General features: G+C 42.4%; 1 protein-coding gene across 1 annotated transcript in view; it reads right to left on the bottom strand.

Moving 5' to 3' along the window:
• The window catches only part of PAPOLG (poly(A) polymerase gamma), a 523,629-nt gene that overhangs the window by 461,357 nt on the left and 49,392 nt on the right, over window positions 1–12,880 (bottom strand). The window contains exon 3 of the mRNA XM_069234379.1: window positions 5,281–5,347. Coding sequence (XP_069090480.1) covers window positions 5,281–5,347 — 67 coding nt within the window. The remainder of the gene's footprint in view (window positions 1–5,280; window positions 5,348–12,880) is intronic.

Below are 12,880 nucleotides of genomic sequence, written 5' to 3'. Positions count from 1 at the left end.
TTGGATGCATGTCATTATACACCCTCAAATCTTTGATATTTATGCCTAATGGTTGTCTCCTGCGTTGCAAGCATGGCTCTTTATAACATGGGGCAGCCTCTTAGACATCCTTGGGAGATAGGTAATCTCCACAGGGGGCTTGGTGGGGGCTATTTGACTTTATTGGGTCCATTGAGATGTATGCGTTTTGACATTACTGCATTCTGAGTTATTTTTAGATCCTTCCCTGGATTATGATGGGGCAACACTTAACTCCTGCATGATGGCAGCAGGCAGTTTGTTTTCTATGCTCCTTTCCGATTATGTGATGACTCATATGGGTTGTCTCCGATTCGACCAGTATGTACATGAGTATTTCCATGTTCGTAAGCAATGACTATCGGCCACTCATGTATGTCTACTAGTTCACTGTTTGGGACTATGGTTTTGTATATGTATTTTACTCCTGAATTTTGTTATAGTTTTGCAGCAGTCCTATGGCTCGCACGTTCCCTCGGGGCCCTTTCCCAAGTATAGGAGGGTAAGGCAACAATGTCTGTATTTTGCATGCGATGCAGGAATATTCCTGATCCTTTATGGAGCTGACCAGATTCTTCAGGTGGCTTGTGATAAATATGTGCCATCAATGTAGATTGGGGATGGCTGAGAACAAGCTACACGCCTGGCATCTCAAATTACTGTAGTCAATGATAGGCTATTTGGACACCACGCTAACCCTCACACATGTTTGGAGCACCCCGTGTTAGAGGATATGACCCTACTACATTGTAAGCAAGCCCTATATGGTGAATGGTTCCTCGTGTCACTAGCACAATCTGGAAAGGGGAGAGCTAGGCTTCCTCTCTACACATCAAAGGGTGCACTTTGATTAACAGAGGTTCCAAGGAAGGGGCCTGGGCACATCTTGGGAAGGACATGGGGCTGATAAGAAAAATCAAAAAGAGTAAGGCTGGAGCCCCGTTTTAACTTTTTGATGCACTTATCTCTGTGGCTGACATCCAGGTGTGAACTCCAGTCACTCCCATGGACTGATGTGGGGCTATCAGCTTTGGAGTCGCTCCTGTGGTGACACACTGCTTTGAAGAGGGGTAGATGAGTGGAAACTTCAAAAGCAGCACACCCAAACATATACCTCAGACTCAGACTCCCAAGTCACATTTGGGGTCCAGAAATGGACTATAGGAAGGAGAGCTTGAGACCCCAAAAGCTGGAATCTGCCAAGCAGCCAGCAGGGCTGTGTGAGGAGAAGCTATGCAAGACTTCTGCCTGTGATGAGGACTGGGGGGTTGGAGGTGGCTAGTCTTCCACCTAGGTGAGGGACATCACTCAAGGAATTAAAGACCACCTGCCCTTGAGCATAAGCCTGCCTGCAAAAGCCAGTGCACCCTGTGAGGGCAAGGAGAACATTGGAGAGAGCAATGTCCAGTGGGGAGCCCTGTTAACTGGACTCCCCACTGGACCTTGCACTCACTGTTCGAGCACACGGAGAGCCTAAATTTATACTGCACAGGTACCCCTGGGTCCTCGTGTATATATGTAAGAATAGGCCAAGGCTTGTGAGATTCTTTCGTCACTGTCCCGCAAATAACTGGATGATCAGGACCTGTGTCTTGACATATGAGTGACTGCTCCCCTCCAGTGAGGCTAGTGGTCACAAACACCTTGAGAATAGGGTTTAAAAATAAAAATTAAAAAAAGACTGACAAGACCAGTAGAAGTGAAGACCTATTCTTACCTCCTGAGGACACACGCCATACTTTAGGGATACCTGTCCTAATCTGAAAAAGGCCCATTTTGGGCTCTGAGGGGACAAAACATTTTGGAAAATTGTAGCTAGCAAGGATGATAGAGACATAAGCTCATGATATCCTAAACTGTTTATTACCCTGCCATGTGTACCCATAAAATAGATGTTTCCTTGAGTACACAGAGGTAGTTTTAATGCTTGGACTAGACCCTCTTGTTTAGCCAGAAGTACTTGTTCTAAGAGAACCCAACATGGTGATATTACCCTATGACAGGGTGGACTAGCAGATTATGAAGCAGATCATGATAATGTGGGTGAGGCTTTTCTGTCCAATCATTTTCTTCTGAAGGATAGAATGCCTTATTCCTGTGAGGATAAGATGAATATGCTAATGTACCCTTGTGTGGATACTATTCCTTGAACTATAACACTCCTATCCAAAGCAGCGTGGTAAGCACATGCTATCAGGAGAGGACTGTACTAATCTATAGCAGCAGTTGAAAAACTGGTTCGCGGACCCCCAGGGGTCTGTGACATTCCCATGGGGTCTGTAGGTCTCTAGTGCCTTCCCTCATCGAAAATGCCTATGCACCCTCGAATCACCCAAGAGCTGTGAATGACAGCGTAGGGGTGGCGGACTAAAATAAAATCAGGCCAATCACCATTCATCCTTGGAGGGGAAAGCTGAACAGCGATCAGCCTTATTTTATTTTCGGTCTCCATCAGGCTCGCACGGCAACGCTATTGTCCCCTTGTGTTTTGGCCCAGCCCCTGGGCATTTTGATGCCCCTGTGCAGAGGAGCTGTGCCCCTTGTTGTTTTAAGGCAGAACAGCGTTTGTGCACCTCAAGGCCTGGGCAGGCATGCAGGCACTTCTCCTGCTAAAAAGTTGGGGAGGGTACTGACCTTAGGTGAATAATATTACCAATAACAACCAGGGCTGTAGCACACAATAGAAAATTGTGTCTTGGCAAATACTCAACACATTGTACAAATTGTTTGTGGGGCTCTCGCTTCCAATAGGGATTCACTGGGGGTCCTTGGGAGTCAAAAGGTTGGGTATCACTGATCTATAGGATTCAGGTGATTCCTCACAGGGCAAGCACAGGGTATCCTTGGGTGAGGTGAAGAGCAGATTAAGTAGTGCCTTCCATTTGTTTTGCTAGGCTGCAGCCTACAGCAGCCCCCCCTGCCCATTACCTCCTCTCACTTTCCAAGATTATCATCAATGTTGGCTGCTTTAGTCTCTGCTCATTAGGCCCAGCAACTTTAAAAGCACCAACAGGTCCTTTGATGATTTGTAGTAAGTTCCTTGTGTCTGATTTGACTTGTACAATTTTACCAGTCAAAGTTTAGTCTGAAGGTATACCCCCTCCCCCATTTGTAAGAAATATGGTTCTCCCGCAATAAATCTAAAACTGGTCAGAAGAGGCCTCAGCCTCACTCCATGCAGGGTGCCAGGGAGGAGATGTTTTAATGTAGATACTAGCGGGATGGAGCAAAGCTATTGTGAGTCTGTCCTACTCAGCCAACATCTTGGATCTGTCCGCCTATGGAGTTGTTTGAGAATCTGAAAGACATGAATTATAGTATTTAGTGAAGGCCCAGTCTCTTGGAATGCTTCCCTTTCATCTTGTGAATGGAAACTGTTTTCTGTAGCACTGCAGATAAGGATATGCAGAGCGGTTTAGATTCATGTGGTCAGTTGATGGTTCATCTCTTAAATTTACTGTACTTGTTTGGAGTCAATGGGAGAATGTTTTCCAAGTGGATCATCAAGGAGGCTAAGGTTTCACGAGAACAGATAACGTGGGGAGCAATCTAACAGGAAAAATGAATTGGGCCCGCTCCAGGTATTTAATTATTAGGAAAAGTACTCATTGGTCAGTAATCCAAAAATAAAGGGTGTTGGATTTCACAGCAAAAGATTTAACAAAGAAAAAAAAAAAGCAGCCCCCTCACCCACACCAGGGTCTTAGGACTGGATATAGATACTGGCAGACAAGTTACTCAGTCACAACGATGATGGATATCCCCATCTGCTTAAATCTAAATCCCATAGGATATAATGGGATTTCGATTTCAGAGGACGTGATATCCATCCCCTCCTCTGCCAATATCTAAATCAGGCCCCAAGTCTTAATAACGTTAGATGTATAAATAGAAGCACTAAGATCCAACATTAGCTCCACTTTGGACTAATACTTATTATCTGTCTTTTGCTGAGAGATGTTATTAGAGTAGGGAAGTAGTACTGGATTTTGACCCGTACAAAAATGTCCCACCCACACATTCCATCTCCCCTTGTGTACACATAGTAGAAAACCCAAGCGGGCTTAGATGACCGTTCTTGTGGAGGGCAGTCCACAGCAGAGGTACATCCCTTGAGGGAGAGCACCCAGTTTGCACACTAAGCAGCCCATTTTAATGGCTGGTGCAAAGAAGTCTACATTACAAGCTTTGATGTAGCCGTTACAAAAGAGATGAACCAAGGAACCAAAAAGTACAAAGATTCTTTATTACTACCAAATAAAAAAATTCTGATCTCTTGCCATCAAGATTAAGCAAAGGATGTTATGCTGACGGGAAGCGTCCTAAGCAACGCGGCCTCAGCCATGTGGACGTTTACCACGCAAGCAGAACGCTTGCCTAAACCACAAATGCCTTTTTCTCTACCTTAACCACGCGTGTGCCTAAACCACTCATATGCTTGGTTAAGGCAGAGAGCAGTGTAGTGGTGCAGAAGTAAGAGCAGGAAGGATCAGGAGAAGACGTGGGGAGGTAAGTGGAGCTGGGGAGCGTTGGGGTAGTTTTTAGGGGTAGTGGTGGATTTAGGGCAGTTTATTTTTTAGGGCTTTATGTAAACAGGGGCAAGGGTTTGGGGAGGGGGGGTGTTTTAGGGGTGGGGTTAGTTTTGGTCCTCACAGCTGGTGGGTTGGAGTAGGTTTTTAGCTTGGGGGCGGGAGGGCTATGTAACAATCATGCTTGCAGTTTCCACATATTCCTTTACTAAGCATACTTTTTCAACTTAATTTGTAATGGAATGCGTGGAAACGACAGAGGTAATTCCAACTGCATGAAGGCATTCATGGTTCCGGCATGCACAGTTGTGTCATACAACCACTCCCGACAGATCAGTCTTCGGAATTAATTTTGGAAAGGCATACAGTCTAGACCAGGTAGAGGTTTACTTGATAAAGAAGAAAACAAATTACATGCAGGCTGTCTGGAGAAGAGGAGGGTAAACAAATCATGCAAAGGAAGCTTGTATCACAACCTGAACTGCAGAAAAAGAATGCTCGTGCATATCCAAGCCAGCAAGTGACATAACTTTCACAGCAACTTGTATACATACTCCACTGAAACCTACTTCCATTTTTAACATACCTGCTCAGTGGGAATTAAACAGAAGTAAACACATTGCCGCCCTCCCCTCCCCCCAAGTCAACCCGACTTTTAGAAAATTGCTACTCCTTAAACCTGGTTCTTGCACTCTCGATGCAGACCAGGTCAGCACTCTCAGAATGATCTTACCTTGGTTTCACTGAGTTCTGCAATCCATTCTTTCACCAGTTTGTCCAATTTACCCAAAACTATTAACCTACAAAGAGAAAAGTGAGATTAATATAAAACAAGCATCGGCAAACCCAATAGGTCTCGTTTTAAACATACAAATTGAATAGACCTGGTGCTTGCTTACTCACAGATCTCCAAGGAAGGATGAAAGGTAATTAAGTTAAAAGCTGAAGCATTATTTTTGTGTACGTAAAGTGCTTTGCAATATGAAAGTCGGCGACGCTAAAGCCGGATATGCTGCAAAAAAAACCATCTCACAAGGGGATCAATGCAAGAGAAAAAGAGCAAGGAGGGATTGGTTGGTGAAGCAAAGGAGAATGGCAACAAAAATTGCAGTGGATAAGCAGATATGCCAGCAAAATAAAAAAATTAAAAAATTGTTACACGCAGCGAAGTGAAAGTTAGAGAAACAGGGTTCAGAAATTAAGAAATAGTTGTAAAGTAGCAGTTTGCCTGCCAAAAATATAACTACTTGTAAGGGGGAAGCAATGTATTTTTATAAAACCTCAATATGTAGTCGAGCAGAGGTTAAGAAGCGAAAACTGAGATCTAAAGATAAGTAAATGAAGATACTGCGGAAGTTTGCTTGCCAAATATACAATTGAGACCACTGAGTGGGAATCAATTTCTTGAACTGAAACCATAACGTGAGGGCAAGTAAAAGGTACCGCGGAGTGAGGACTATGAATGAAAAACAAGTTAATGAATATATAGTGACTTACCCGTCATAAAACAATTGAGACCAGTAAGTGAAAGTAACTTTTTAAATAAACCAATTGAGTGAAACTTAGTGGTCGGGGAATGGAAGAGTGTGGAGGTTAGCTTGGGCAAAAACTCAACTGGGAGCAGTAAATGGAAAGGATTTTTTTTTTATATATATATTAAAATAGGTAATGTGTGAACAAAAGTTATAGCGAAGAAGACAAAAAAGTACATGTTGTTACAGTAGAGGTTTCCACCCAAACACTGCAAATTGTTAAGTGCGGGCAAATTAAAAAAAAAAAAAAAAAAAAAAACACACACCACCACAAGCATTTGCAATGGGTCTTGCTTTTGCGCTAGTTAGAGCTACTAGCATTGTAAATTCCTAGCTGAACTTTTCTTGCCACAAATTGAATTGACTCGCTTATGTCAACTGTTTTACTTTTCATTTTCAAATAGCCTCGGCCACCATGAGCGACAGGGAGACACAAAATGAAAAAAGTTCGCTCACAATCAAACGTTTCCGCAAGCATGCAATTATCCATGTAACAGGGTCGATGGCCAAGGCAGAAGCAAAACTGCCACAAGGAGGCACAAACGTAAAGCATTTACCAATGAAACAATTTTTTAAAGGCAAGCCCATGTACGAGTGATAGTGATTTGCGTGCGTGGACCTATAAACAAACAGAACTTCACTATTGTACATACAAATGATTTCTTTTTAAGATGGTATTTTTGCAAACAGCTGAACTGTCCAAAGCCTATTGGTCTGATGTCTGTTACCAGCCATATGACTTTACCAAGCGTGTTTTGTTTTTTCAGAGTTTTGTAAAACTATTTGTGGAGGAGCTGCAGGGCCCTCCAAAATCTAATGAAAAAGTTGCTCAAAAGCAAAAGTCTGTTTTTGGTCTCAAAACGTACACATTCTCACTGATGAGATACTTTGTGTGTGGCTGTGCTCCTTTTAAAAGAATAGAATGCCGCCACTCACATTGAAGTTAGCCACTGGCTGAAGTGGACCGACTGTGCCCCATGTTATACAGGGCAGAAGAAAAATGCGAATGACCGCAACAGACGAATGGATAGACAGGGCTTCCTGAAACCAATACAACGTAACATTTAAAAGGTCTTAGTTACCATCAGACCTAAAGAGAACTGGCCCTACATCTCTCTAAATGAATCTTTGTAATTTTCTTCCAAACATAATCAACAGTACTCCGGCTCTTGGTGTGAACTTGCAAAGGTTTTCTGTGTAGTAACACTATTCTGTACTGTGCCCTTTAGTCCTCTCTGCATTTCCTACCTTTCGCTTGCACGCTGTCTTTCATTCTCTCATCCCTATTTGCCAAACCTCGATCCTTGCACTCCTCTTGTTTTCACTCAGACAAAGAGTCGTGTATATCATGCTAGGGGATGAGGCAGACATGCATGGTGGTGGGATTGCTCAATTGGTGTACATGGTTTCTTATTCAGTTCCTTTAAGACAGCTCAGTTGGTGCCAATGTAACAAGATAGGATAAGTGTTACCCATGGGCTATCTCAGTTAAGTGTGCAACAGTTGAGTTGGTGCCAGTGTAATACCATAGTCCAGGCACTGAGGTGTGAGACAGCTTGGTGATGCTATTAGGGGAGATCTGGTGGTGCCAGAGGGATATCCCAGTAGTGTCTGTAGGACAGTTTAGTAGATTATTAGTGCTATAGCTGGATTGGTAGTTGTTGCACTGCTCAATTGCTGCTGGTGGTATGCCTCAGTAGGTGTCATTAAAATAGATTATACTGTGCTATAGTTCACTTGGTGTCTTGGGCAATTCAGTTGGTATCACTGTGATGCTCCAGATTGGGTAAGGACAGTGAACAAGTTAAATTGCTCTCTGAACTCCTGCAGGATGACTCATTTGAAGCCAGCAACATAGCTCATTTGGCCAGTGAGGTAGTGAAGTTGGTACCTTCAGAATAGCTGTTGGTGCCATTGAGCTGTTCCAGTTGCTGCTGGAGAGACAGCTTAGTAGGTACCAATGTCGTAGTTCAGTTGATACCTCTGAGATGGTCACCTGATGCATGTGGATTAGCTCATTTGGTGCTCACAGTTGGCCAAGGAGATAGTCGAGTGTGTGCTGGGCCCATACAATAGTTGTTATCAAAGCAACATGTCACTTGGTGCCTCCAGGATAATTAATTTGGTGCCATGGCATCATCTCGGTTGATTCCTCTTGGAGTTTCTTTGGTGCTTATGTTGTTGAACATGGAATATCCATGATTTGCAAACGTGGGCCACTTTTTTAAACTATCTTGTTTTGCCTGATATGGACGACTGCATGATTTGTGACTGCTGCAGGCAATGTGTGTTTTAATATCAACTGAAAAGTCCGGCCTACCAGACAACAAAACAAGCATACAAACATCCCAAAAAATGCCCACACACTGACCTGTGAGACCAGCCCATCAGAATTTTCCCGATTGCCCTCAGGCCAGTCCGAAACTGTTGTTGGGCACATGGGATGATTTAATTAAGATACTTTAATAGTTCGATTGGCACTAGTGAAAGTTATATGTTGCATTTGTTCCAATAACTCGGTTGATACCAGAGGGGCTGCTCTTAAGTGCTGGTCTTAAAACAAGGTTAGTGCAGTAAGTGGTCAATTTGGATAGTGGTATGGAACTGTTAAGGGAGTTTCAGCATCCCTAGGTGTTTGAAATGAGTAAATAGTATGCAAATATATCAGTGCACGAAAGCACACTATAATTACTACATTTACATTGAACACTTTCCTTTAACATGCTTATTAGCATCTCGCTGGGATCAGATTCAGAACAATTCCACCGTTGCACAAAGTTGTTATGCACATCTTTAAATAGCATGCATTGTGGGGCATGAAATACCAGGAAAATAACTTTTTTTAAAAAAAAGAAATCATTCTAATACTTATCGATATCACCTGCTGTTCAGAACGGAAAGCAAAAATATACTCTACTGCATATAAGCAACCTCTCAGTCGGACCATCTTGGAGAAGTTTGAGAAGGTGCCTGATGTTTGGCCTTTTCATGCCATTTTATTTTTGGGGCACATTCAGATTTCAGTTAGGCAAAATACTGCTATTCTGTTTCATGCCAGGCAAGGCAGTTCCTACTGCCTAAGCACGAACCTTCTGAAATTGATTATGTGGGAAAGAGTGGTGGCATGGGCCCAAGACCACAAATATTCCTCAGTGTGAGCAGGAATTCCCACCAGAGAGCGTGATGCTTAAACTGCTTAGTTCCCTGACCCCTCTAAAGCCCATCAGACACTCTTAATTTCAGTGTAAATCTTTCTGCGTTTGCTACCATGAATCATTGGTAAACTAGACATTCAACAAACCTCTACTAACCATGAGCAACAAAACACAGCCAGTTAATATTTTGATGGAAGTCACAGAAGATTACAACAAGGGTAAGCAGATTAAGAAAGCACTTTGGTGCTATGCTAATGGTTGAAAGCACTTTAAAAATGTTGAGAACATGAATACCGAAAACAAAAAAAAACACAGCAGTACAAAAACAGTGAAGGGTGATAGAGTAGTGGGAGTATGAAAATACCTATTTTTTCTTTTCTCGGTTATATATTCGAAATGGCTACCTTAGCTGCGGATGAAAGTGCCACTAGGTACCAGAAAGTCAACAGACGAGAATCGCCCTCATTAAAACACAAACTGTCTCCTGCATGCAACCTGTCTCGTCCGTACTCACAAGCTGATGGTTACTTATATATCCAAGGCCAGTGGAATTATGCAATTCTGTAGCCATGGTATTTTCCGTAGTTATGAATTTAACATACCCGCCTCTTAAACCACAATGTGCCACATAATTGACATTTTAACAAAAAAAAAAATTCTCGCTCACACAGATAAAAAGTTAGTATAAGTAAAAAAAATAAAAAATAAAAATAGTGATCTGGAGTGGCAGGTGTTTTGCAAGGGTTAAGTTGCTGCATTTTAGTTTGCATGATTAGAAATTAAAATGCTAATGAGGGGAAACTTTTGCCCAGACAGTATTAATGTGCTAAAATGTCAAAATAGTGAAATACTGCCTGAGATTGTTCCGCATAATACTTCATAATTTGCCTTTTGACACAGTTTAGTCAACTCTGCTGAATACTTTGATGCTCCAGTGTCACATAATTTCAGTGGCTCTGCTTATACAACACTAGCCACCATGCCCAGCCCTCTGCGTTAGTGTGCTGTCCACCAAGCCACTGTATGAACCACAATTCTTTTTTAGGACATAGCCTTCATGCAACTGGGATCTGATTGGGACTCTTACTCAAACCCTCCAACTTCTGAAGGACATGGTAACTCTGAGAAAGATGCACTTACGGATTTTTCTTCCTCATTGGGATTGCATGGTGGCAGTAATTCCCACTGTTTATTCCCCGGATTTACCATGGTTATTCAGATGATTCAGTTTTGGAGCTCTGCCTCACTGTCCTCTAACTCTTATATTAAGTAGATCAAATACTTAGCCAAAGGCCGCAATACCAAGTTGTCACTTCATCTTCACCTTCTATGTGCACCACTGTCTGGTTGTAACTGTGCATGTAGAAAATATCACACATCATATGCATGATGATCCGATACATGTGTCATGAGTCATGTAAAAGCGTGGTTCCAAAGGCAAAGTGATTTATGAACGTCCAAGCGATTTATGCATGACACCACATTACCACCATATTATGAGAACGTAGCTTACGCTGCTTTGAGTAGTGTAGTTCCTTTAGGATTGCATAACCTCCAACCCTCGAGGTACCCTGTAGCCCTATTCCACGAGCCTTGTTAGTTTGCTGCGAGGCACGAACCGGCAATCACCACCTGATTTTGCCTGACCACAGCCTCTCAATTCAGTCCCTGCTCCAACACAGAGTATTGACAGCCCCCCACCACTTCCGGAAGGGGGTAAATACTCTGCACTACAAACACCGACTGTGGCCCAAACCAATCTTTAAGTAGGTGTGCACTGGCACATCCCACCCAAACCCTTCTAGCCACACACCTTTCAAAGGGCACGCTGGAGTTCATTAGAGTACGAGCGATTCCTGCCCAGTCAGGGGTATGGAGCGCTATACAAACAATCTAGTACAATACTCTATGTGCATTTGTAACGGAGCACTCTTTCATGCTCCACCGTGGTTGAAAAAAACCACAGTACACTAGTGGGACAACACCTCACAGCGCTGCAGCACGTAGGCCTTACACAGCATCCTTGCTTTAAGGTTTGCCAGCCAGCCAGAACCTCCGTTACAAAATATTTTTTTTTAAACCTAATACTGCTGTAAATAGTGTAGCCTGGCAACCGTGTATTGGCAGAGGACAACTATGAAGAGGAACTTGGCAGCACCAGCTCGCAGGTACTGCGCATCCCAGACTTTTACTGCTTCTGGATTGAAGCCCATAACTTTGAAAACTTGTAATTGCCGTTTTTATTTTTGCTCATTTTGCTGAATCTGTTATATGCTAAAGTGTTTATTCGGTCGGTGTCTCGCTTTAAAAAAACATCAAAAATTAGGAATCTGCATGAACGTATCCATGTCAAAATATGTGCATGTTAGTACCGTTGGAGTACCGAAACATAACTTCGTTTTTTTGTTGTATATTTAATTATGAATTAGCCTAGGGCGCTCCTTATAAATCCCTTTATAATTGTAGCCATTTGGCGTAACTGATTTCCCAGGCATTTGTGACTAGTTTGCCCTGCGCGTGCGGACAGTCGCTATGGGTAAACAAGGCCTGCATTATTATACCTTTAACAGTGCAAACGATTAACACTATAAAAACAAGCATTTGCAATGCAATGGGTGTCACGTTTGCTCAAGTTAGAGCTATTGGTGTTGTAAACTAGGACGCGTGGCAATGTATATCTCAAGGGGAGGGATGGTAAAATTTCCCCCAAAAAAGAAAAAGAAAAAAATAGCGTGTTCTTGCTATATAAAATACAGCAAGATCATGCGGTGTAGGAAATAAGAAAAATTAGTCCAGAAACCATGCTGCAAACATGGAGCCTCCTATGTTTTCAGTAGTTGGTCAGTGCCCTCTAGGAGGGCTAAACACCGGAAAATGCAAGACTGTGCACGCCTTTCACCAATGAAATCAAGTGAATTTTAAAAGGCAAGCCCACGAACCAATGAAAGTGACGGGCGTGACATGGGTGTGGTTAAAAAGCCCACAGAGATTACAACAGAGGACAGAGCACTTGTGCATTCGACCCAAAAAAAGCAGGAAGAAGGGAAACAAAAGGTGGTTCGAAAAACTGGGAAAGCTAGAGCTATTTTGAACCCAGAGCAAATGTTGATGGATCTACACACACAACTATGAAATATTTATTCCATGAAAGCCATGAGGACAGATTTTTAAACTAATTTTTTAAGTATTCTGTGAGAGTTTACTCCGTGATTTCCACCAGTAATATAGAACTGTATTTAACTTTTGTAGATTATACTCGGAATGGATTTCTGTTTTCAATTTTTTTTTTTTTTTTTTTTTTTAACATACTTTTCCTATGATGGGCTCATGGAGGGAGGCGTTTTTTATTCTGTGAAATTAACACTTTTTTTAATATTACATGATACCTAGGAAACAGCTATAGTTACCACTACTGCTCACACTTCCATTTTTACAATAGAGAGCTGCTTTTCTTTTTTGCGACAACTGTCAAAGCACATTTGCTTTGGGGTGATTAGTTTTATCCAGCAGTCCATAAGCATTAGAAACCCAATGACCGATCTAGAAAGAAATTCTGTTAATTTTGCGTAAGCGTTTCTGGTCTGCAAATGTTTGAGAGAATAATATTTATCATCACAGGTTGTATGATTTTGTTGCTGTTTCTTGT

Source organism: Pleurodeles waltl, chromosome 5 (assembly GCF_031143425.1).
Source record: "Pleurodeles waltl isolate 20211129_DDA chromosome 5, aPleWal1.hap1.20221129, whole genome shotgun sequence".
NCBI lineage: Eukaryota > Metazoa > Chordata > Amphibia > Caudata > Salamandridae > Pleurodeles > Pleurodeles waltl.
The sequence above is the reverse complement of the archived record's forward strand: the minus strand, read 5'-3'. Positions and strand labels throughout refer to the sequence as shown.